At 28.9% G+C, this 27,430-nt stretch overlaps 1 protein-coding gene across 1 annotated transcript in view; it reads right to left on the minus strand.

The window, feature by feature from the left end:
* Positions 1-2,370: 2,370 nt before the first annotated feature.
* LOC106677824 (RING finger protein 207) overlaps positions 2,371-27,430 on the minus strand; it is a gene marked incomplete at its 5' end in the record, with an annotated part of 31,498 nt that continues 6,438 nt past the window's right edge. The window contains 11 exon segments of the mRNA XM_024361036.2: positions 2,371-11,908; positions 13,224-13,353; positions 13,994-14,186; positions 16,175-16,298; positions 16,697-16,820; positions 17,798-17,874; positions 23,551-23,674; positions 24,580-24,668; positions 24,762-24,823; positions 25,655-25,797; positions 26,910-27,009. Coding sequence (XP_024216804.2) covers positions 13,225-13,353; positions 13,994-14,186; positions 16,175-16,298; positions 16,697-16,820; positions 17,798-17,874; positions 23,551-23,674; positions 24,580-24,668; positions 24,762-24,823; positions 25,655-25,797; positions 26,910-27,009 — 1,165 coding nt within the window. The 3' untranslated portion in view covers positions 2,371-11,908; position 13,224.

Here is a 27,430-nt window from a genome sequence, read left to right on the forward strand (position 1 = left end):
CAACAGCCCGATGAAAAAAAAGTCAATTATTTCACCCCAATCCTACTTAAATGGAAAAATACACATAATTAAGAGTCAAAATTTATGAGACTACTAAGTATAGTTGGAGGAAACACTAAATGCCTGTTATTCCGATATTCACGGTGCATTCATTAGACTAGTATAATTATAATAATGGGGGAACTACCTTCAACAGATCTACTATGACTGGCTTTCGCCGATGACTTAGATATTGTTGGAAGAACCCTAACAAATTTAAATAACGCTTTTATAAGTCTCCAAATAGCAGCTGCTAAAGTAGGTTTAGAGGTTAACGAAACAAAAACCAAATACATGCTCGCAGGTCCACAGCTAGATGTGAACGAACCATCATATTTTATAAATTGAGTATTTTCATTTGAAAGGGTAAAGGAGATGAGAGTTCAGCTATCTTGGATTGGATATCTGATAATGACATTCAAGCATAAATACATCGCAGAATTATGGCCGCAAATAAATGGTACTTCGGCTTACTGAAGCATTTCAGGAGCAGGGCTATCTCCCAAAACACCAAGATACAGCTGTATAAGACCCTGGTGAGACCAGTTCTCACTTATGCCTCCGAATGCTGGGCATCACCAAGTTTACAGGAAGTACCTTCTCCTAAGGTTCCAGAGGATATTGAGAATATTTTATGAGAACAATTTATGGCCCGGTTAGTGCTGATGAGATCTGGACGATGAGAACAAATGCTGAACTGGCAGGCCTCTACAGGAACCCGGACATTGTAAGGGTGATCAAAGCGGGACGGCTTCGATGGGCAGGCCATGTATTTAGAATCCAGGATCAGATTCATATGATGATCCTGGACGAAAGGATTTATGGGACAAGGAGAGTAGGAAGACCCCGGCTCTGATGGATCGATGGAGCGGCAGCGGATGCCTTGGGAATCCGCAATTGGAGAGCAGCGACAATCAATAAAGAGGACTGGCGGACGAAGTTGCAGGAGGCCTTGAATCTGCAAGAGTTGTAGCGCCACAGATGATGATTATTCTAATAATTAAATTGTAATATTAAGTCAGCTAATATTGATTATTACATTCAATCTTACCATTTTACATGAAATTTCATAAAAAATATTACTCCTACGACGACAAATGTCATTAACTACATTATAGCATATTAAACTAGCTTTAATTTGAGTGCTAATAGACATCTGTATGTCTCATGGTTCTCCTAGGAAAAATATTCCCCACAATGAATACTTTAACTACTTATTTTTCAGTATATATTTCTTGAAATGTTTCTTTTTTAAAAACACTGTATCTCGGGAACCATTAAACGTTAACAGCTCTATTAGGAATCATATTTTAGTAAATTTACTCTACTTTAAATGGTGTCTTATTACGTTTTCTAGTGTTGTAGATTGTTTCATAAATGTGGAGCCCCGAGTGAAATTTTGTATTTTATCATTTTAAAACATCCGTCTATTTAGACATCTGTACGTCTCATACATAGTTCTTGAGTAATAACTTCAATAATACGTAGTCTAATCAATGCACCGTAGTCTAATCAATGCACCGTCATTACATGCTAAATATTTGAGATATTCAAGGTCCTAAAATCTCAAATTCTAGTTAAATTTCAAACATGGAATTTACACAGCAGAAGTACTTACAATAGATTTTTATTCTTAACTTCGTCTTAACTAAAAATTTGGTTATTTTTTGTTTCAATTTTGATATATTTACAAATGTCAATATATTTTTAAATACAGCACATAAAGTTACTACGCATCCCCAAAATGTTAAGTGCCAGATTAGATAGTGCCAATATGCCTTTAAAAATTGAAAATTTGTCAATTATTATGTCACACTATTTTGAATTAATATTTAATCAAACTTGTACTGGATTTAATAAATATCTCCAGAAAAGACTTGAGATAATATTATATTTATATTTTAATAAATCCATCAATTTGTGATTTTAAAACAATCCAGTACCAGATTCAAAACATATTATGAAGAATAAAAAGATGGGATCATATTTGTACTGCTTTGGTAAGAATAATAAAATATTTGTTGAACATTGAAAAAAAAAATGCTGTGGTTTCTAATGAAGCCACTTAAGAGTAAAATGGTACTATATAACAGCATAATAGAAAATATCTCTACCCCAAACAGGCATAACCTCTTCCACCCAAACCAAAAATATTTCAATTTCTTTTTTTCTTTTTTTTTTTGGGACAAAAAAGGGATAATATATGAAATAATTATCCAATCATTTATTTTATTTTAAGGTTGATCCTCTCACACATGAAAGTGTGAGGTATTTTAATAGACAGTTATTTAAATGCTTAATCACAAAAAATAAAATAAATTCACTTTAAAATGAAAGCTTCATTAATTATATTTCAGGTAAAAACATGACATATTTTATAAACACTTATTTTATGGGTTGTGAAATCTTATTTGCATACAACAAAATGGCTTCTTGGTGTTCTAAGTATAGCTATAAATAAACAATATTAATTAGGATGACAATACTAATAAATTCAAGTAAAAGGTTAACTTATCATTATGGCACATATATTTACAAGGAGATAATGTTTAACAAATATGGCAGTATTTTTATATGTCAATTTCTAACTATAACTGTTGAGCTGTTGTGATATAAGTGTACAGGTGAACACAATGGCTTATTTCATCATGATTATAATTATTATTATTTTTCTCAAATACTATTATTTAATACATATATAAAGCAATTTTAAACATTAACTATTCAAATATGTAGTTGAAATGTTTGTTCTAAACTTAATTTTAATACATCTATTCCTCATAAATATTTTATATATGGCATAAAGGAAGTTAATTTAACAAAAAGAAAAATTAGGCAAGATTTTAAAGTTTATTTTAGGTATAAAACATTATTGAATGCATCAGACTTCCTTTCCTTAAAATAAAAGAAACCAAAATTAAGTCATCAATTTTTTTAATTAAACATTGCTTAGAGATACAGCAATTAAGTTCCCTAAAAAATTATCCATAATTCCTAAGTTCAAGTAAAAATGTTTGATATGAAATTAAATAATAAAAAAATATAAATTAAGGAATAACATTTGTATATATATAATTTTTTTCAATTGATGAATTTGCTGCAAAAAGAAGATTCATCCTGGCAGAGTTTGGACTTACATGTACCATATAATGGTGAAAAAATAATTCTTTTGTTTTACAACAGAAATTTATAGCTTCTATCATTAGTTCTCATGCTATTCAAGATATAGAGCTACCATACAATTATTATTATTAATTTAGTTTATAAAGCAATGTATATGTATACCACAGTTTATAGAGAAGGCCCATCACCTCCGAATTTTTTCTAGTAGGACCATATAGAATTGACAATTCACAATAATGATATAAGTATTCCATCGTAACCTTAAAATACCACAGGTAGAAAAAGGTAATACTCAACTTGATTTATGTAAACCATACGTAAAGCAACCATTAATTTATTGTTTTTATTCTATTTTAGAGGGATTAGAAAAAACAAAACAAAAAAAAACAAACATAGTTTACTTAAAATTTTGAGTAGAGAGCTACTTCCTTTTTGCAGCAAACACTTCAATTATCCTTAGAGGTTGAATTTACAATGCACCATTCCTGAAAGTGGCAGTTTATATGACTTAAGATGTTCATTTACACCTAGTTCTTCTCAATCCTTTATTTAGATAAGCAAATTCTTGTAACCTATTATTAACCCAGCAAATTCTAGAACCTTAGTTATCCATAACATATTCTGTTTTTTTTAAAACTGAATATGTTTTACATTGTTTAACAATGATTAGTTTATAGATAAACAGCCTCTATGAATTAAAATTACTGAATAAAAAATATTTCCTAAGGTCAAATTTTTTAGTAAGTACTTCATAACGTAAAGATATAAAATTGTTCTGATTATTTCAATTTTGTGAATACAGATGCATAATGGCTGGTGCCTATTATACTTATAGTATGATCTGAAATAAGAATCACAGTGAATTTAGAATTAATCCTTCTAAAGTTTATTATTTTACAAGTCAGGTTTGATCAATTATCCTTTATAGCTATCATTTAGTAAATACAGAAGAGAGAAAGTAGAATAATAAATTATATCATTCATAAGCAAATAAACATCACATTCATAATGCAAATGTAAGGGCCTTCAGTCAGGATCCATAAAACATATATACAAATGTTCTGACTTATGTGAACACAAAAAACTGATCAAGCTGCTTTATAAACCACATAATTGACAGTTTGTATTTATATAAAATTTCATAATTTGATAATATGGTCATTGTGACTAATTGTTAACAAGTTGCAAATAAACAACGGAAAACTTTATCTTAAACCTTATTATTATTTAAAACCATTAGTTAATCAAGGATACTTAATATATAATATTAATGAATATTGTTCTTGGTTATATCCAAAAACAAATTTGGAGTATTATCAGATTAAATATATATTACACACTAAATGCCAATATTCTCATTTCTTTTAAAGTTAATAAATTCAATTAATTATTGAGCAATTCTCGTAACATAATTTATCTATAAATGCTACAAATTTTCATGTTTCATTAGTAACACAAAATTTGGAAGGATTTTAAGAATAGTTCCATAGATTTATAGATAAATATGGAATAAAATCATTGGTGGCTATATAGGTACGTCTATGACATTAAGTCGCTTGAATATCCATTACACAGTAAAATGGGTTTTAACACTCTTCAGGGCTTCGAACCATCTTATTTATCATTGTTGTTGTAAATTTCAATTTTTGTTTTTAATTAGTATGGTTCTGAATAAAAATATTTTGTGTTTCTGTTTCAATTAAAATAAAATTTATTCTATAACCTAGGACAATTTGCCACATTATTTTTATAACAAAACTCCATAGAGTAAAGCATGGAAATAACAATTAAAATTCAATTAAATATTAAAACTAAATAAAAATTTTACTCATCAATCATAACAACTGAATTTTTAGTTTACATAGGGCCGTATTATGGCCCTTCTGTACTCTTGGCAAGTTTGAAAATCTGTGCCCTTCATTACTGGGCGGGAGAGGGTCTGAACAATTTTTGAGAATTACTGTAAAATTATTTTAATACAAAAACCTTATTATTAAAGAAAAGTTCAATTTGAAAATGAATTAAATATTGGAATTTCAAGGAGTTACGAAACCATGTTTGTAGACAATCGATCTACTTAAATAACAATTAAATCATAATACAGATTATAAAAAGTAAAGGACATAATAGGCCCGATATTGGCATAATATTACAAATAGTTCACATGCAATAATTATTAATAACATGAAATATTTCTTTCCTATCAATGTAGATTTTTTGTTGTTTGATAAATTGGATCAGTCTAAAATAAGGGGGATTTTTATGGTTAATTTTGTGCCCTTTTTGTGTACCTGCCCCCTTAGCACGGACACATCTCGCCACTGCCTAGCTATGGCCCTAAGTTTAAGTTATAATTAACTAATAAACTACAGTGGAAACTACATTTATTAAACACACAAATCTATGAAATAAAAACTAGACATCACGAAAAAAATATTTATAATAGAACTTAATTAATTCAATTTAAAATAAGACTAGACTTAAGCTAATTAAAATTAAAGCAAGAATGTATATTTACTGTTGGCTTTGCTAAATTTAATTATTACTATCACTATTTTTTTAAATTAAAATTATGACATAAAATTTGAAATGAAATTTAAAATATCAAGTATTTGACCAAATAATATCCAGTTCTGTTTTTACAAAACAATTTATAATAGACACAGAACAAAAAAAGATAAAAGAGAAGAAATCATAAATCCGTATTTTTATATCAAACTTCATTACATTAGATTTTCAGATAAATATCGTCCGTGTTCTTAAAAAACAAAACAAATCAAACAATTTTAAGGACAGTATACTTTGTACTTCACCTGGCCTGGAAAATTCTTTTTGGATAATAACCTATATAATTTTTATATTTTGTAGAAAATGGTTCATTCCTAATTGTGTTACATGTAGATAAACTAATTATTATTAATGAATATTGTAGTAAAAGCCAAAAAATACCCAATTTTTTAATATCCTTCAAGTTAAGTGTATTTTGGCCATGGTTCGAAACCCTGATTCAATTTGACATCATCAAATAAAACCAAATAAAAAAATACAATTCTGCATCAGTGTTAAGAAATAAGCATTTAAAAATGTAATATGCCAAATACATTATACAATATTACATTAATAAAATTGAAACAGGTACAAATATCACTGAAAGAAATAACCATACGATTTTATGGACATTAAATATTTTATATTATAAATTTTTTAATACTTAAGTGAATGCATTATTCTTTTTTAAAATCATCCAGTATTTTGAGTAATATGTTCATTAAATAACACAGCCATTACCTATAAAACTGTGGTCAATGCTAGTTATATAAAAGCCCTATTTATTAAATCGTCCATTATGGGTTATTTAAATATATTACAATCATTACAAAATGCAAGTAAATTTATTTTTGCTCAGTTATTCTTAAATTATGTAGATATACATGTAAGATAGATAATTCTTATGACTAATGTAGCACATTTTATTTCTTGCTTTTAATTTAAAAAAATTATATGCACTGTAAATTTATTACAGAAAAAATATTTAATACATAAAAATTAATAATACTGTCATTAACCAGTAAGAAGCACTCAAAAATTGCAGCTTTTTCAGTTTACATAATTTCAAGATACCATATTAGCTCAAATCTAAACTGTTCTTACTGCTAAGCCATGGATATGAACATAAGTGAGGTAACGTGGACGTAATACCTCTAAGTAAAGTAAAATTAGTCATTACTATCCTTTCTTGATTCTAAAGAGAGGATGTTATTACTTCTAAACATTAGTTATACTACTTAAATGTCCAAAAGACCTGTAATAATATACTCAAGAAACCCTATGGGACTAAAAACTGGTTGGTTCCATAACAGGATAACATAACTATAGGTGCAGAAAAGTGGAATAAAATATCTCAGATTGATAGCAGTCAAGAAGGCTGGTTAAGGTGCATAAAGAAAAAAAAAATGTTACAATAACTTATCTTTTACATGAATAAACCAAACGAAGGCCCAATTTTATAAATTTACTAAAAGTAATAAAAAAGTGCATATTAGATTCAAGCAAATATGGTAGTTTATTAGACTTGACAGTATTCTTCACTTAGTAGTAATCTAATACTTTATTTTTTTAATTTTTCAGGATGTATGTGTAAACATACATACATATTCTGAATACACATACATACCTAAAGTTTGTTTATGCATATGTGTGCGTAAATAAAATTGATAGAACAAATATCTTTTAAATAAATAATCCAAAGCTGTGTCCAATTTTATAGATTTGCTTAAAGTGCACCTTAGATTCAAGCAAATATGGTAATAATTTATTAGACTTACAAAGTATTCCTTCACTTAATATTAATGTAATACTTTATGCATACTCACATACGCTTACATATACTATGAATACACATATGATTATAAAAGTTATATAATGTTCAGACGATAATTTTGTAACAAGATGATAAATGATACCTGACCAGGAAACTGTTTAGTTTATTTATATTCATAAATAAAATACACAGCTGCTAGATATTACTAAAGAGAGAAAATCTACCAAATATGTTGCCAATACAGAAAAAAACAACAAAGCACATTTGATCAGCTAAATAAAAGATAAAGGCCTGAAATGATGTTCAAAGCCCTTGAAAATATCATGGTCCATCATATGGAGTCTTATATAAATTTTCAAATTTTTTATTGATGGATTAAGTAATTAAATAAAGAAGATACAGATATTTGATGTGATTATTTAATATGGATGCTAAGATTAAAAGATAACTAAGTGCAGTTTTATCCAATAGAATATTAAAAATATTCAGTTGAAATGTATTCAAGAATAGATTAATGAAGTTTTAAAAAAGAAGGAAATACTAATTGAATTTTTTTTTCTTTTTCTTAAAAAAGAATAAGGCATGATTTGCCCCTTTGATATTATTAATGAAATATTATAATACAATAAAAGTAATTATTCTGAATTTCTATTTTAACTCTTTTTCTCAACCTTAAATCCGTAATCAATTCAAACTACAATATCTGCTAAATTTTCATAACATATTTTCTACCCTATTAAAATATATCTACTATTCATGGTTAATTAATCAGTTGAAGATATTAAACCATTTGCCTTCTTTAGTTGTGTTTAATATGACAAATCTTCCTTCAATCTTTTTGTAAGGACACTTTCTGAAAATATTTTAAATATTTTCTTCTATAATGCTTTATTATTTTTATTTTTTATAATTTTATTTTATTTAAAACTTCATCAATTTAAGTTAATGGACTTCACAGATAGTACTGTAACTAGCATGTGTTTTGCGAAATCACTCCAGAACATATTAAAAATATTTAACCTTAAATTTTATAAGATTTCAATTTTTTTAAAGGGAAATTACAACATATGCAGTAGACATAAATGTTGGAAAACATCTATCATTTTAATGAGAAAATTAGACATATAAATTAGCTAATAAACAAAAGAAAAAAATAGTTAACTAAATACCAATAAAATCTACAAAGAAACAATAAAACACATAATATTTAAATTTCTTCTAAGTTTCATCAATCCAAAAATTACTAAGCATGAATTCATTAATTTATACAATTATAAAATGTGCTAATATCACCCGAAGATTGTAGATCACAGTACATCCCATGATAAATAGTGAAAATAAAATTTATTATGATAATATATCAACAGTAGTTTAATCAAGTTTCCCCACCCCTAGCTTGCAGGTCATCAACAACTTTAACAATAAGTTTATCAAATACAATTGTGTAGTTAATTACAAATTACATTCTTGTAATGTTCCCCCTGTAAAATAATTTCATATTCTTTTCCATGAATAATTAATATTTCACATTGTTTCCAAAATGATTTTCTATTTAAATTCATTGAAATAAAAAACAAAATAAATATAAGTATTGAAAAATGTGAGGACAATAAGATGAATTCCCAATACAATGCATTCCACTTTAACAATAAAAAATGTCAACATAATTCACAATTTTATTACAGATGAATGTACTTTAAATGAATAACAAAATTATGTATACAAGAGAGGAAGGAGGTCAATAAGCCCTTAGCAGAAAATAGAAAAAACAATTTTGTTGGAGGTAAATTTTATTTTATTTTTTTAGCTCGATACACTTTATCAGACACTCCTCAAATTTTCCTAAATCATCAGAAAAATATGGTTTTTGAAGTTTTTCAAAATAGGCATTTGTTGGGGTGATGACCTCCTTGTTTAAGCCAAACCATTACAGCCATTTTTTTTTTTTAAGTTTGGAAATAACATTATGTCATTACGGGCCAAATATTTTAAATGGTCTACTAATTTGAACTTTAATTTTTAATACTAATCTGTGTACACTTGCATTGTCTTGAAAAAAGAGAATTTTTATTTGTTCAAACGAGGATGTTTTTCCTTTATTTTCTTACTTAGATTTTCTCACTCACAATAACGCATAAGACTTTCAAGTGAATGTTTCTCCTTTTTTAATAGTTGATGAGGATAATCCCATGTGCATTCCAAAAAACTGTCTAGTAGACTTAACCATTGAAAAGCTGTTCATTTCAACCGACAATAATAATGCGACCACTTGACTTGTTGAGTATGTCTGAAACTTTGTCAGATATCAAGCAAGTAATGATGCTCACTAAAAACAAACCATTTACAATGTTATGAATGCCATCTCTTGGATTTTCAAAGGACTTATTGATCTCCTTGTATAAAAGTCAGATTTTACTGAACTCTCCTGAACACTATTATCAAATATTCTACCAATGAAATAAGTTGTCCAGATAAATAAAGAAATGCCAACACCAACAGGAATATCTTTGATAATTTGAGAGCAAAATATAAATAATCCTCAAGAACTAATCCAAAACCTTAATACAGGAGTCCCCAACCTTTTCCAACTTACGTGCACATTTATAGCTTATCAGTCAGTCAGGAAGTATCATATTTTTATTCTCAATTTTTCTCTAGTTGAATACTGCTATTAATATTTTTAAAAAAAAGTTTTAGCATTTAAAAAATGCTAGATTATATAATGTAAAATAAATAATTATTTAATAATACATTAAAAAAGTACATAAGGTGTAAAATTTCTTTATGAAATTCCAAGGTTATTGCTTCATAATTTGGAGAATATGAAAACCACATACTTGAATCATAAATACATTTTGAGGTTACAGTGAAAAAACAAATTCAAAGTGATGAAATAAAAGAAAGTCATATTGGCATACGGTGAGATATAAGACACAGTTTTAAAACAATATTGCAACAGTCATATTGATATATGACAAGAAACAAGACACGGCATTGAAATAATATTGTAACACTGTTATTCACTTTTCAGCACTACTAAAAAATGGATGGAAAATAAAATAATGATGAAGATTAGCAGGAGTATATTGCTAAAACATCACTACATTAATAAATTGCTATTAAAAAAAATTGCTTCTACTTCCAATTAATAATTCCGTATTTTAAATGAAATTATACAAAATTTAATTGAAATTACGTATCAGTACATAGGTTAAGACAAACGAGGAGCAATGTGATATCAGGGAATTATAATGATACCTGTGGCCACAAGTTTTGGGACTCCTGTCTTATTAGACCAACGGTCGCATCAAATGTTAGCAGCAGTAAAGGCAACAAGTGGAAATAGGCCTAATTCAAATTTTTGTAGATAGATATATATATTCTCTTTTTTATTTCTGAATTTAATGATATTTCTAATTTGTTCCATTGGCCTCTGTTATTTATTGTGAATTAATTATTAGTGGATCAGGAACCAAAGTGAATAATATAGAGCAGCCAATTTTTCAGCCTCTGTTAGTAAATAAATCCAAATTAATAAACATTATAAACTGTAAACATTATTATTTTCCTCCTTTTACTTCTTTCTTCTTTGGAGTAAGATCTCAAGAACTGAGTAGTTTTAATAGTGGGGCTCTCTTCGCAACAAGTTTTGGAGCCTTTCATTTTGACATTATCAAATAAACAAGACATCAACAGTTATTAACTCCTGGTATAATAAACCACCTTAAATACCTTATTAATACACTAACAGAAACATTATAATTATTATGAAATATCAATAATAATACAGATCAACAATTGATAGTATCTCTACATCTTTAATTTCTAAGTATCTATTCACAACAATAAATAAAATCATTTGTCTTCTAAGAAAAAATTTGCGTAAATAAAATTATATGTGTAACCATCATAATTTTAAAAATGAGATTTGACAAATATAGGTTAAATCTAAGCAAATAACTAACATTCATAAAGTATCTAACAGTCTATAATACCTTGATTTCCAGCGAACAATGCTATATAAAATATAAAAACATATTAAATATCTAATGTGTACTAAAAGACATTATTCAACATTTAATGCAGACCAAAGCAAGAGACAAATTAGAAAAGGCAAAGACACCTATTTGACATCCATTTTTGTAATAAATATCTAAAACATATCATAAAATAATTTACATAAATTGAATAGATAAAATTTCCAGAATTTTCTTGTCCAAAATAATTAATAAAATGAAATGATAACAATAAAAGCTGTCTGAGACAGTCATAAGAAACTTGAATAGTGTAACTTAAAAACTTAGTAGTGGCTGTAAATGTGTAATCTATTAAAGAGAAGATATGATGAAAAATTTGTGCTTGATGAATCATTTACCATATTTGGCTTCCACAGCCAACTTTCTTCTTTTAGCACAAGTACCTCTCCTAAATAAAATAATAATAAATATTAAACATAATGAATTAAAATAGTAATAATAGTATAGTAATAGAAATTTATGATCAATGACATTTTTCTGAGATAGGTGAACTGTTTCCAGGAAGAACAGCATTATTCTTTCTAAAATAGGAAAGGAAAAGTAGGATTAGAAAAATATGGAGAAACATGCAAAAGGACTTTCGCAATGGCATCATAACCTATAATCTTCTAAACTGGAATATATACAATAGAAATAACTACTACAAAAAATTTAAAGAAGAGGCCTAAAATAACAATAATATCAGACATCCACGGTGGTAAAATATTAATCAAACTAAAGTAAATTTCTACAAGCACAAGTTGGTTATTTGGATTGGCTGGTACACGTTGGCCTGAATTTGTGGCCAACCTTTCTAGTGTCAGTTTTTGGGCACAAATCACAGGACTTTTCCCCAAGTGCTGCTGATGCATACACATGTTTGTGCTTAGTATCGTTTTAACTCTGCCAACAGATAAATATTTGTGCTTTCCGTGTTATAATTAATTTAAAAATGTTCCCAACCTTTGGAATCAATGATTAATTCCATTTATACTGTATATTATAAAACTTTATCAATTAATTTTAACAATATATTTTGGATTTAATGTAACACAAATATACATTTGAATAGTCCAAAGTAAAAGTGGTTCAATATTTGTAAAACTTGAAATTTCATTGTCCTCTTATGTGGAATGAGTACTATTGAATGATGAAATTGTTTCCAATATTTCTTATGGTATATTTTTGTTAATCTTTTTTTCATTAATTTTTTTTTTCACTTTTGATCAAGAAGAATTATTTTTCCATCAAAGAAGTTGATCAATTAATTTTTCGAGAAAGGACGAGCTATATTCGACAAATTTTAAAGGTTCAAAAGAAATTTTTCATAACAATAAAATTGAGAACTTTATTAATTATTTTATTAAAACTAAAACAATAAACTTTGATTTTCTCCAATAGATTTTTTAGTGACTTAAATCATTCTTCCCATGGTCTCTTCACTTATATTGATAACATAATAAGTCTGAGAAATTAAGGTAACTTACATGTGATAAAAATACAAGAACGGAAGTTGCATTTATAGGTTACCTAGCGCCATTTCTACAAATTGTTATCATCTATCTGTTATCATATATGCATATATGTGGATCTAGTTTATACGATTCCTATAAAACTTAGTATTAACAAAAATGGATGGAGTGGAAGAATTTCCTACCTTTCAAAACGATAATAGTAAGTAAAAAAGGTTTAGAAATAAATAAAGAGAATAAGATATTGTTTACCTCAGGCAGGGGCAGAGTCTGTAGTTGGAGGTGGAGCAGATGAAGCTTTGGGTTTCCTCAGGGTTCTCGTTTCTTGAACAGCAGCTACTAATGTCCGAACGGCTTCTTCATGTCCTTCAAAGCTGTCAGCCTACAAAATAAGTATATCTATAAATAAATACAAAACCAATCCATTGTAGAGTAAAATAGGAGATTTAATTTTAATTTAATACATGTCAAATAAACAAACTACAAGCATTTCATGATGTACCTATTTGAGTTTGCAAAATTATACTATTTTTTTATATAATTGAATTAAAATAAATGTGATTATGTAAAGAGCAAACTACCTAATATATAAAAAGTTAAAATTGAAATGAACAATCTAATTACACTCTTCTTACTAGACAGAGTTTTTTTTATTTTATAAAGACAGTGTAATCAGCAAAGTTAAATTTTTATTAACTCAACTATTGCTATCATATGTTTTTTAGATAATAAATTTCTAAGTAAGACAAACTCTTGAACTCAGTAATACATTTCTACTACAGCCCTTGTCACCTCATTTTTTTGTTTAGATCAACTATCGCCCAGAAAGAACTTCATTTCCATGGATCACACTTTATAGGGAATGTCATTTTTTAAATACAGTGATCACTCAGTAAGTGAGTGAGAAGTGTGACTCTCTTATGAAGATATATTTTTTACATAGTCATATAATTACAGATAAACATTAAAATAATATTCAGTTTTAAACAGAAAAAATATTTAATATAATTGTAGTTACTGGCCTTTTTCAAACCATTTAAATGGAAAGCATCTCTAAATGATTCTGGATCTCGACAGAACTTTGAGTTATTCCCACCTCTCCTTTTAGGTGGAAACGTTTCCCATGAACGCTGTTTCTGCATTAGACGATTTCCTTTATTGATAACAACAACCAATGTCTTTCGACGATCCATTAAATCAGTAGATGACCTTCTCCTATTTTGATAAAAAATAAATGTTTAAATAGATACTAAAGACTTGAAAAGTATGAGGTTGAATGACGAACTCCCTATAAAAAGGTTTCAACTAACATTTCTTCAAACTTTTCTGGGATAAGGAAAAAAAAAGTCTTACCTTTGATCAAATTAATAAATATTTTCAGTTTTGGTGCTTGGGAGCCGTCGTTAGGGTTAAGGATTGATTCATTGCAAGCACCAGTCAGATTAGGTCAGAAAGAAGCTGTTAACATTGAAAAATTGCTTCATTAAATTTTGTAGTAAGAACCTTTTTAGAAGGAGCCCTTCAGATGTATGATTCAACATTAAATAATAAGTCAGGTTGTTAAGAATCATAATGAGATAGCACATAAGAAAAATCATAGATAGTATGATAAAAGTAATAATGTGAAATAATTGGAGAGGAATTAAAACAAACAAATATTCTATGACAAGATAAATTGATACCAAGATTTTGTCTTTTCTAAAGATATCAATCAGATAAGTACTTGAGCAAAAATGTTCAGACAGATAAAGGATTTCATTGAATTTAGTGTTTAACTTTTGATCTTTGAAAGGTAAAAGTCAAAATGAATCTTTAAAATGAAATAGTTCCTTTTAAATTAAAGCTGATGACATACATTAACAGATGCCTTGACACAAAAACGTTACTGATTGATATTGTTACAGAAAGTTTAAGTTAACAGGTGGTTGATGGCATTAAGTCCATCATTTCTTCAGATTTCTGAGGAGCTCGTGAATTTTTATTCACTTTAATGATTATTCACCCATCCCTACCTATTTAAAATTCAGCCCACTTTTATGTACATGCTTAATCTTTTGATATTTAATAAAAGTTACTCTTTACTTGATTAGGATTTAATGATTATTTACATCATTTTCCATGAATAATTGTCATATAAATACCTGATAATCTCATGTTTCATTCCCATATGCATTTATTTATTTTCTTGCAATGTTAAATTTATTATTTTTTCAAGCGCTAAGTTGTACATCATCAGTCAATTAAATAAATCCGCCAAGTTACAAACTATGTAGAAATTTTCAAACACAGAAGTTCAATAAACACTGATTCAACTAACCAATTTCTGAAAAACTTAGTTAAAACATAAAATAATTCAACAGAATAACATATAAATGATTTTTTCAAAGCAAGCATAGGGAAATGGCCACCCCCACTCAATAATGAATCCTCACTACCTGACTCAAGGGAGCATTGGCCTACTTACCCTCTCTCCATAAACATAATTATCATGAAACCTCGACACAACTCAAAGGCATAATCAAGCTGGACTAATTTTCAGAAATAGACAAAGAAACAACCATAATGGCAAAAAGTTGCCTATAGAAACATTTTATATTTATACAGACTAGAAGCCCTTCAGGCACTCCTTGCAGAAAATAAGGAAAACCACACTGACATTGCAGCAATCCAGAAAGTGGATGTGGCTCACTGGAAAAAAGATATCATACCATATACTATAGATGCCGTGAGAAATTTGGAGGAGGCCCAGATTCAATGGCAAGTCGTCACCTATGTATCTATGATTTTTTCCAAGTCCCCAATCAGTGTAGTACTCAAACATTAATCTAAAGGATTCATTATTTTTCTGCCTAGTTTCTCATTTATCAAAGACTACATTATAAATCAGATATAGTTTTAAGTATGGAAAAATAAACAAACAAGGAGCTTGTATGTATTTGTATGATGAAGATGACTAATACAAATAGTTTAGGAAGAAAATTGAATGAACTCAAATGGTGTTTGAAATATTTATCATTCTAGGAAAGAGTTTGATTGAATGTAATTACATGATTTTTGACAAAGGAACAATAATAAATTAGGGAATTGTTAAAAAAAATTATTAATTGATTTTAGAAAATAACAGATTATAATATAATGTACAAAATAAGTAGTACATAATATAAGCATAAAACAAAATTATTTTTCAAATAACTTTGACATACCCCGAAGATGGTGTGTCAGGGTAGAAGACACTGTCTTCAGTATCCGAGTGTGGATGGTAAGTCGGAGATTTGTGGACTCGAGCAGTTGTTGCCTCTGAAATATGCTGGTAGTCACTATCTTCATCTGCATAAAAATTCCAATAAATCTTTACTGGATTCGACAACACTAATTGTAACTAAAACTTCCCAGGATGTTAATAACAGCCAAAAGCCACTTTAAAAGTTAGTATAAGAACAATATAAAAACTAAAATCTTAAAGCCACAGTATAGTTTTAGAGTAATGATTATATAGCTTAAAAAAGATCACCCTGTACGATAGTAAACAGTGATTCTAATTCAAATAAACTACACCAGCTATACATAATAACTATTCTAACATAAACAAAAATTTCCATTCACATAGCAATTATTTACAGTAACTTTAAAAACAACAATGTTACATTATAAAAAATAACTATGACAAACTCAATACAAAAGAAAAAATACTACAAAAGAAAACACACACTAAATTATATCAGTACCAGGGAAGTCTTTTTTAATAATCTTCGATCTTTGTCCCTGAAGTAACTTCTGTTTAAACTGTTCTTCTAGATGATCTTGAATGCACTTCTTAACAAGAAGAGCAGTATCCTCAGTACTTGATACCTAGCAACAATGTATTCACATTTTATGCTATTTAAATCATGCTAGTTAAGATGAAATAAGTGAAATAACATGCGATCTGTCATCAGGAATGAATATAAATTAATCATATGAAAATGAAATGAGTTGAAGTAATGTGGCGAAATATTGTCCAACAACACTGCCTAATAAATTTAACTAATCGTGAATAATGGTCAAGAGCATAATATCAATTATGTTGGCCTAGCTAGCCAAAGTCTATCAATTTCTTAATATATCTTTCTCATTAAAAGAAAGAAAATTCAGAAAGTAAGGCATGCAAAGCAGAAAACAGAAATTTTTTTAATTAAATCTGTTTAAAAAAATACATTTCTTGTAAAAATGCATATTTTAAAATATATTTCATAACTATAGATTCCTCAATATTATTTCTGAAATTTACTATTAATTTTTTGTAAATAGAAAACTACATTAACATTCTATAATATTTTTTTTGTTTAATTAATTTGAAATAATATTTAAAAATTAGTTTTTTTTCTAAAACAATACAGATAAGATAAATTTTCATAACTTTTGTAATGATGAAAATATTATTGATGGATACATTAAAATCACTGAAAATCCATACCAATAAATTCAAACATTATGTCGAAGTCCCAAAAAATTATTTGCTAAATAAAAAATTTTAAATATGTCAAACAGACTAGCTCCATAAATCTATTGTTAAGGAATTATTGTGTTTGATTAAATTTTAATAGTCACTATCGATTAAAAAAAATTATGCAGACTGCAAAAAAATCCGATGTTTACTATCTTGAGGGAGATCAGAAGACTGAGGAAAGAGGGAAAATATAGGCATTAAATAATCATTGAGTAGAAAGGAAACGGATAAGAAGGCCGTACATAAGTGAAACGGATTGAGAGAATTCTTAGTACAGCCTGGTCACAAACTTGAAAGTTAACAAGTATTCACAAAGATTAGTGAAATATAGATAGTATACCTGTTGCTGAGATCCCTTTGCACTGTGGCTGTGGTATAAGGAGCAGGTTTTTCCATCGAGGGACTTACTTTCTCCTCCTAAAAATACAAATAATCCATTTTGAATTTTTTTTATAAAGCACTCATAAAATAATTATTTCCCTAGTATCAATGATAAATAATAATTAATTAGTATTAATTTTAAAGCACAAATTAGACTATAGTCCATACGTTAAGAGAACCTCAACCTGCCACAAATTCTAAACAAAAATTACTAAATGTTAATGGAATAATGAAGGAAATTCTTTTATTAAGGAGTCAAGGGGCAACAAATAAGAATGTGTGAAATGGCAGAGACAGGTTGGTGGTGGAAAATGTTTCAGCTGCATTCTATAACCAAATGACTGTAGAAAAATATAAACTAAAAGATCCTTTCATGTATGTGTAAACTATATCTGCAGTGGTTTAGACCAATGTGAATTTTTAACAGAAATGAGATTTGTTGTGCATTTGTATCAAATTCAGTGCATAGTTTCCTTATAATCTTCAAATCGCTCCTTACCAAAGAGAGGAATTCTGAAATGGGTCATCTTAGAAATAATGAAGATGCCTTGAGACAGTTATGAAATAATTTTATTTTAAAAATTTACCAAATATTTTAATCAATAAAAATTAATAAGGATGATTCACTCCATTTGTACAATTTGATCTTACAAGAACCTATATCTGAGATTCCTTATTACTTGATCTCTTGGAATCTACTCAGTGATGTTATTTTAACACTCATCAGATCCTCTCCACCTCTTATTCAATATTGGAATTTCCTCCCAATGTTATTGATTCTTATTGTACCACAAAGTGAGTGATTCATGGTAAATTTCTTATTTTCTATGAAATAGGTTTATAGGTGTGTCAAGTTACCTATAAATACTTTCTTTAATAATCAATAAATGCTCCAACCATTTTTATTAAATTCTATACTATATTTGTCCACATTGAAAGGTTTCAGTGAACATTTATGTGTCATCTAGTTTATCCCATTGTTTGTTTTCTAATTTTAACTTTACATTATTTTCATTTATTATTACTATATTGGCTTCTCACTTATCTTTAAAAGGTAAATCATTTTTTTTTTAAGGGTTTTTATTCATTTCATATGGTTAAAAATAAAAGGAAATATTTTTTAAAAGATATTATTACAGTAAATCAAAAATAATTATTTAATCATGTCTAACACATAAGCTTAAAGATTTAAATCTGCAAGTTATTCCATACTTTTTGACTTTTATAAGATTTTCTCGACTAACATTTCCAGTCTATAGCTGGTTTCAGATATAAAAATTCCAAACTAAAAAAAATATATTAGTAGGTAAAAATTAACAAATATTTGAGTCAGTTGAGATAAATACCTAAACAGCAATTTAGATACTATTATCAAAAAGTTTTATTAGAAATTGATCCAAGGTCCAAAACAAATTGATGATTGGTAAATATGAAATAATAATAACAAAAAAATAGGATAAATTCTATTTCAATTTTTGTAATGTTAATATGATATGAGGATATTTTTACTGGACTTTGGCGAGGAGAGTAATTTGTTTACGTATGAATACATAATCTGCTAATTTCTAAATACCTAATGATTGTTATGTTGATGGCACAAATCACCAAGTGATTCCTCATTTTGAGTTCAAAATTCTGAAAAATTATTTTAAGCATTACCGACTTGTTGGTTTTTTTTTTTATCATGGCACATGCATTACGAATGTTAAAATATAGAAAGTTCCTTACGTCTGTGCTTATAGACATAAAGAAAATAAATTAATCAAAAAAAGTTCTGAATAAGTTCTTCAAAAAAGTTGTTCCGTTCAGGTGTAATTACAAAGGAAAACTTATTTTTAGATGATAATTTGAAAGGAAAGCTCAGGATAAGTAAAACTGCAGTAATATAAAAGGACAAACTTAATTAGGTCCTAAATCACATTAAATAAGCAAGTGCCTAACAACAAAAACATTTATCTTCAATTCTGTTGCTCGAGCAACAATCTAAATAATCTGCTATGGGTCACATTCATGGGGATATGAAGAATTGAAAATCGAAAAGATACTTTTTAAAAAAAATGATTGGGCTTCCTGATAATACACCCAAGTATACAATACATTTGAAAACTGGATTGAGTAATCTATAAATTTATTCTTTAAAAATACATATTGAATATATAATAAAAGTGCTACAAATGGATTACCACACCTCCCACATATTATAACTTAATTAATAATTGGAAAGAACTTAACAAGGATTATGGTAATAGGAAAAATAGAAAGAAAGTTTTTACATTTCATTCACAAAAAGAGGACTACATATGAATTGGAAACACACAACATGATTGACTAGAAAGGACTAATCAAGAGAAAATAAATGAATACATCACAGGGGTGTGCAAAATATATGCTACATTAGATTACAATTGTGGTTTTTTCGAGAGAGCAAGGGTATAATCTCTGCTTTATTTGACTAATTTTTAAAGCAAGAGGTAAGCTAAATCTTAGAGAGAAAACTGTCCCTTATGTAACATATATGCACTGAAGATATGTTTCATTTTATAGTAGCTTGCACAATATTGAAGGAATTTGGAGTATCATTTTTAGGAAAGCAACAACACTATATTTGTTGGAAACTGTGAAAATTCTGAACAGGCCAGATTATAAAGATTTATCTTTATTTAAAAACAACTGTTAACTACAGAAATGAGTTGCTGAAATAATATAATTTAGCATTAACTGCTTAGTAGAAAAGAATTTTTTTATATTCTGATACTGTAATTTAATTTTTTTTTATATTTATGTTTAGATCACAAGTTTAACTGGACACCTCGACAAGCCAAAAAAATTCATAGTCAAAAATTTGTTCAGTAATTTCATAATAATAAGTAATAAAAAAAAAAAAAGTAATAACACTTCTATCTATCTAATATACCAAGTTCAAATATTTCAATATTCATAGTGGTTACCTACAGACCAAAAACTCATTGTGTTTAACCCTTTCAGTAACATTGGGACAATACGTCCCAGTGGACACTTCAAATTGTCTGTAGGATAAAGTAAATACGGGAAATAAGATTGCTTCCTCGTACTCCTGGGGCACCTTGCCCCTACCAAAGTGACACATAAGGATACCTTGCCCAACCACTGAGGCAACAACCTATTGTTAGACCCCCCAAAAAAGCAAAAACTCGTATTTTCCATTCTTAAAACCTCATTAAGAGATCTAAAGGCAATTTTTTTCATAATTGGTAGTGAAGTGGTTAACTAAATACACGAGCAGACCTCTCCTCACAACAAATAGGTTTATTTCTGTAGTTAGTTTATTTTAATTAATTTTTATTTCACAGATTTTAATAAAAAACATCCAGCTTATGGTAATCGCTATATGATGTGATTATTTCTTAATAACTCAAAAAAACTAAAAAAAAAAAAAAAAAAAAATGGACTATTCCAATCAAACCGAATAAATTGTACAATGTGGCCATGCCTGAGCAACTCAAACAGCTACCGTCCCATCACTCTTCTTAGTTGCATAGGAAACCTGATAGAAAGAGCACTGAACAATTAGTTCATCTGGCTTCTTGAAAGAAATGAACTCATAGTTTCCGAATAAGCATGCTTCCGCAGATTCCGCTCAACTGAAGATCAAGTTGCTCAAGAAATAGAGGACAGTTTTCAAAAACAGGAGTACAAGGTTAGAGTATGGATTGGCCTCCAAAAGGTTTCAATAAGGAATGGAAAGTGAGCTTAATAATAAAGGCAACTAACATAGAAATAAATGGGAAAGCTCTACTATGGCTCAATGACTATCTTAATGGTCGAGTCAGCTCAAGAAATACAAGGAGCTGGGCAAGGAAATTTGGAAACGGTGGGGCCTAGGGAGGAGTACTGCTCTGCCAAATAATATCAAAGCATCCCTGTCCACAGATGACATCGCTCTCAAGAGTACATTAACTTCTACCCTCACTGCGAAATACAGAATGCAAATGGCTCTGTCAGTGGACCAAGAAGTGGACAATAACCATAACACTCATGAAAACCAATGATCAAAAGTAGTAGAAGACAGCCCTCCCTTATTGAATCTCTCCCTGGTATTAAAAGCAAGGAGAACATTCCTCAGGAACTTATGAAATATTTTTCCATGCAGTGTATAAACAATAAGTACCCAAAAGACGATTGGACTCGAACATATACTGACAGATTGGCCACAAATGTAACTATAGACAAAGAGGTCTGCAGTTTCCTTCAGGGAACATTATTGAAAAGGCTGCTCAAAATGATTTTGCTTTTTTTAATTAAAAGGCTGAGCAAGGAGCTATCTGTGATGCATTGAAACTGCTTAGGACACTCTATTAATTAATTAAGACCCTAAAATTCAAAAATTGTGTTCCTTACTGATGTAGGATCAGTGTGGCAGACTCTCAAGTCCAAGTGGGGAAAAGGCCTTGCCAAGGAACTTGAAAGTGTGATGATCATGCTTAAGAAAGTCGTTCTGCAATGGAAAACTGGACACAGAGGCCTTGCTGGAAACAAGAGGGTTGACCAGTTGGCAAAGGAGGGGACCTTGGGTCAGCAGTTCAACTGTGACCTCAGCCTCAATGAAGTTAAGACACTTAATAAAGTCACCATTTGGTAACGATGGATTAGGAACCATCCACATCATGATCCCGGAGATGCCATCAACCAAATCACTTGAACAGAATAGGTCCTCATTTTTTGCATACGAATGGGGCACAACTGTCACAGAGCCCATGTGTTCCGGAAGCTCCATATTAGCTCCAGTCCTCTCTGCGAGTATAGAGAAGGTGAACAAAATACCAATGTGCAAGCAGATTTCTGAGCAAAGGATACTGATGGAGCCCTCTCCAACTGAGGTGCAGAGAAAGCTCTATAGAAGCCTAGAGAACCTCATGAGAACCACCGAATTCCTCATTTTAATCCCTGACCTAGCCATCAAAGGAAACAATGATGAAGAAGGGGCCTAATCTTGTCTCTATCCATTGACCTTCCTGATAATCGTGAAAGATTGGTACACTTTTACTCAATTTAAAAAAATGTTTCGAAAACCAGATAAAAAAAAAGTTAAAGAAGTTTTGAAGCAGATGGAAAAACAAATTTATAATTCATGTTCTCTAATTTAAACAATATGTGTGATATACATTCATTTACTTTTTTTAACAAATCAATTTCCTATAAATGTCCATAAATAGCTAAAACTCCTTCTCCAAGCTGTTTATTTGGTGATTTTAGCCAAAAGAGACACTACTATAGTGCTCAGTTGGCCATTATCAGTTTAGTTATGAGACTTCCTGGGTCTTAGATAATAAATTTGAACCAAACTTTTTCAAGACATTAATAAACAATTCTTTTACCCACAGTCCCTTTTCCATTCCAAAAAATATTAAAATTCTGACTTGGCTTAAGAACCACAAGGTACATTTAAAATTCATATAATAAACAAGAATTTTTAATGAAGTCAGTTTCAGATGACCAACTCTTTCACTGGAATATTCTTAAAGAAGGCTACACTTGATACTAACTAAACAAAAGGAATAAAAGAAATTTTATTTTTTTTACATAAAATGGTGTTTATAAAAGCTAAGACAGTAAGGATGTGTAAATTGATAAAAACTGACTTTCATTTTATACAATGAGCTACAATATTCACACAGGGTTTAAACAATTTTCTAATCAAGCATACACACTGATATTTAAAAAAATGACATTTACTAGTTGAAGACAAACTTTTCGTTGACGCTATCGACTCTTTCCTTTCTTTAGGCAGCTCCCTTGGCACTATCACTCGATCTTCTTGTACAGGTGATTTTTTTCTGTGATCTTCTTTGGTTCGAACCTTACATAATCAAAAACAAAAACTTATCAACTGAGTAATAAGAATAAACATTTATTAATACAAAAAAAGAAACAAGCAATTGTAATTAATTTTTATTCAAAGAAATTATCGTAAACAAATTAGGAAAATTCTATACACAGCATTAACAAGGAAACAGATACCAAATCTCATTTAAAATTAAAAAATCTCATGAATTCCCAATCAATAGAAGTCTGTAGACCAAGCCGGAAACTGAACCAAGTGTGATTCACTCCATTCCTAACTTGGGGGCAACGGGGGTCCACTCAGAAAATAATTGAAGTAGCTGATTAACTTGAAAATATATTTTGAGTCACTTATATTATGCAGTTACTATTAAAACCTTTCAGCTGACACACGAACATCAGAAAATATAATTAATAAAATAGTTTCAACAATAAATCCTCACAAAACTATGTGTTTCCCGACTCTCCCATGACCGGACATTGACCTATTTCAACAGGTGAAATATACAGAGATAAACAACTTACCAAAGGACCTTTAAGCGTACTAGCACTAAATTAAGAACTGGCATTTTAGTTGATGTTATAAATGTCTAAAAATAACCTCCTAGCTCAGTTTCGTTGTGTATTATGATTCAGTTTGGTAATTTTCAGTTACAAAATGTCACATGGATACTTCCCAGCTCAAGTAGAATTAATCTAGTGTCCTCGCAATTGTCAATAATATCATTATTTAAAAATAGTATGTTCTTGTTTTTAAAGGAGGCAGAATAGAGGGGAGTGCAGCATATATCTTTGTAACTTCAGAAGTATTTCTTGTAGTGCAATAAATAATGAAGTAAATAATGAATCATAAGCTGTACAAAAGTGAATTTTTTATATATGAGCAATAAAATATTATTTTTAATAATTTAAACTAATAACCTTTTCCATCAAATGGCTTATCACACCCCGAATACGATGGTCCTGTGCTCTCACATAGTGATCACTTTTACCTCCATCTGACAACGCATCTGAAAAAAATGTTTTAGAATTGTGTGCAAATTTCAATTTTGTTTAGAACTGAAAAAGTAAACAGTTGACATATAAAAAAAAAATTCAAATACCTTTAACTTTATCCAAGGTTTGAGAACTACCGCCCTTATGACTACCATGTTCCATTAAATATCTAAAATTAAAATTATATCAACAGTAAATGTTTAAATTATTTTCTGTCATAAAAGATTGACATGTATATAATAAATGGAGAGGAAAGAAAATAAATAATTTTATCTTAATTTAGCTTTAATCTTCATTTCAGATTAAAACACACTTGGAAATAAAAAATCAGGTATGTACGAAAAAATTCAGATATATCCTTCTTATGTAGTTGCTACAAATGTTAGATCTATACTTAAATATAGATAATGTAGCAGTTCAATGTTAATAATAAGAATTAATTCACCACATTCTGACAAAATGTTATGCATTTAAAGTAGTACATGAAGCTCATGCAGGAAATTAAAAAAAGTCCTCAGAATCGAACATTTTCCCTCACATTTCACGTTTTAGACATCAATACAGTTCTGTGTTTGTAAGGCATAATCGATCAAACCGTTAGTTCAATTTTGATGAAATTTTCAGGGATTGTGGGGGTTGGTATCTAGTCAGTCCCATATAAATTTTATCAAACAGTGTAAAAATATTTTTCTCAGCACACCTAAATTAAAAAAATAAAAAGTTTGTTCAATTAGGACTGAATTTGGAGATGTGTTGTCATGATCTAGCATAAATTTTGTCAAATTAGATGAACTACTCAACTTCATTATACAAAAAATATTTTTTTAAACATGGCTCCTCCCATAGATTTTATTCTATAACGGAAAAAATTATTAAGTCCAGCAAGTGGAATTTTCATTGAGACGTGATATTTAGGGACATTGACAATCAATGGTTAAACCAGTCGTTACATAGTAGATAGAGCTAAATTTAAAAAAAAAAACTAGATTTCAAAGCTTACTTAAGGTCAGCAGAATGTGCAGAAACGAGAGCAGAAAAATCTTCCATTGCTTGAGAACTTAAACGTTTTACTGAGGGTTCTAACTCTTGAGCTACAGTTGATAGTTGTTTTACCTCACATCGTACTCTCACAACTTCACTTATCTGTAAAAACAAAATTAATTTCTAGTTAAATAATATCAATATGTATATAATATTTATTAAGTTCAACATTATTTTTAGAGGCCTCCAATCAACTTATTTGCCAATCTTGTATCAACATGACGTGTTGAGGTAATCAAACCAGTTTGATAAACATGAATATTGTTTTAAACATGAAATATCAACCACCAACCTACCCACATAAGTTGAACATCGTCTTCAATAATGCAACAAGATTAGTGACCAAGTTGATCATCATTTGGCCACTTTACAATGGATCTATTAGTTTATTGATTTTACAAACTTAGATTTTCTAATTCAAAATTTAAAAAATCCAAATATATAACTTAAAATTCTATAATGAAAAATGGTGACTAATTTATCATTATAGAATCTTAGAAATAAAAAATGATAAATAGTTCATTTTTGAGGATTGCTATCATCACAACATTCAACTGTAAACTTAACTCTATTTTTATTTTCCACTACTTTAACACCCATTCCCTGAAAGAAGAGTTAAAATAGTGGAAAATAAAAAGTAAAGGCTTATATTTTGAATATTAAAGAAAAAATATTTTTAAAAAATGTGTAACACAACAGCCCATGATGGTCTTGGGTCAGTACTTGGTAATGAAGTACTGTTACTAGACTGACGGTTGTGCAAGGAGATAATTTGATCAGAACCACACTCAACATTCAGGTTTTCTTCTTAATGAAAAGTATCCACTTTACAGATGCTGGGTGTGCCCTACGAGGGTCTCCCGACCCCAAGATCAATCCATGGCTGATAAAACAAAATAAATGATCAACTGTCACAGCCAGACTCAAACTCAGGTCCAGAAGATTGGAGAACTCACAAAGTTATACCTTTCTCATTTGAAGAATTAAAATTACTAATTCATTCAATATAACAGGTTTTATAAAACTCCATATATGTACAATTGACAACGGCTAGTAAAATAAATATTTATTAACACAAAATGAATTTTATAAACAATATAATATATAAAAATATTTATAAATAATTTCATTCATAAAAAATATAAAATTTAGAAATTAAAGCACGTATTTCCAAATTTCAAAATAATTCAATGTAAACATAAATATAAATATACCTGCGACTGAAAAATATCTTGCTCCAGTCTGATTCGACGCAACTGATCCTGCCAGGAAGTTTCAAAAGATCCACGAGCTCTTTCAAGTTCTTGATGGTATCTTTGAAAAAAATAAAAAATCTGGTATCGTGCGCTCATCACATAACTTTCACTTACCCCCACCTCCTGCTTAGAGTTGAAATTATTCTTGGCCAATTTCAGAACAGATCTTTTTTTATTAGTCATTGAGGAAATACTTTATGGTACTTTTTTCAGTTGACAATTTGATTAATTTCAATTTCAACAGTTTTCGGAAAAGTATTTTAACATAATTTCTTGTTGAAAAATTTTAATATTTTTCTTTGTAAAAGTATGCAAGAAATAGAAAAAACAGTTTAATAAAATTTCTTTCTGCATTATTGAATGCTAAATTGTTGTATAATCAATATTGAATATACTAAGGATGATTTTATCCAGTTATGAAGTCAACTGAAAGGCTTAGATGTAGGGTTAGTGAAATTATAAAACTAATTATAAAATAA

The sequence above is a fragment of the Halyomorpha halys genome, unplaced genomic scaffold (genome assembly GCF_000696795.3).
Source record: "Halyomorpha halys isolate HHAL.00 unplaced genomic scaffold, Hhal_1.1 Scaffold110.1, whole genome shotgun sequence".
Classification (NCBI taxonomy): Eukaryota; Metazoa; Arthropoda; class Insecta; order Hemiptera; family Pentatomidae; genus Halyomorpha; species Halyomorpha halys.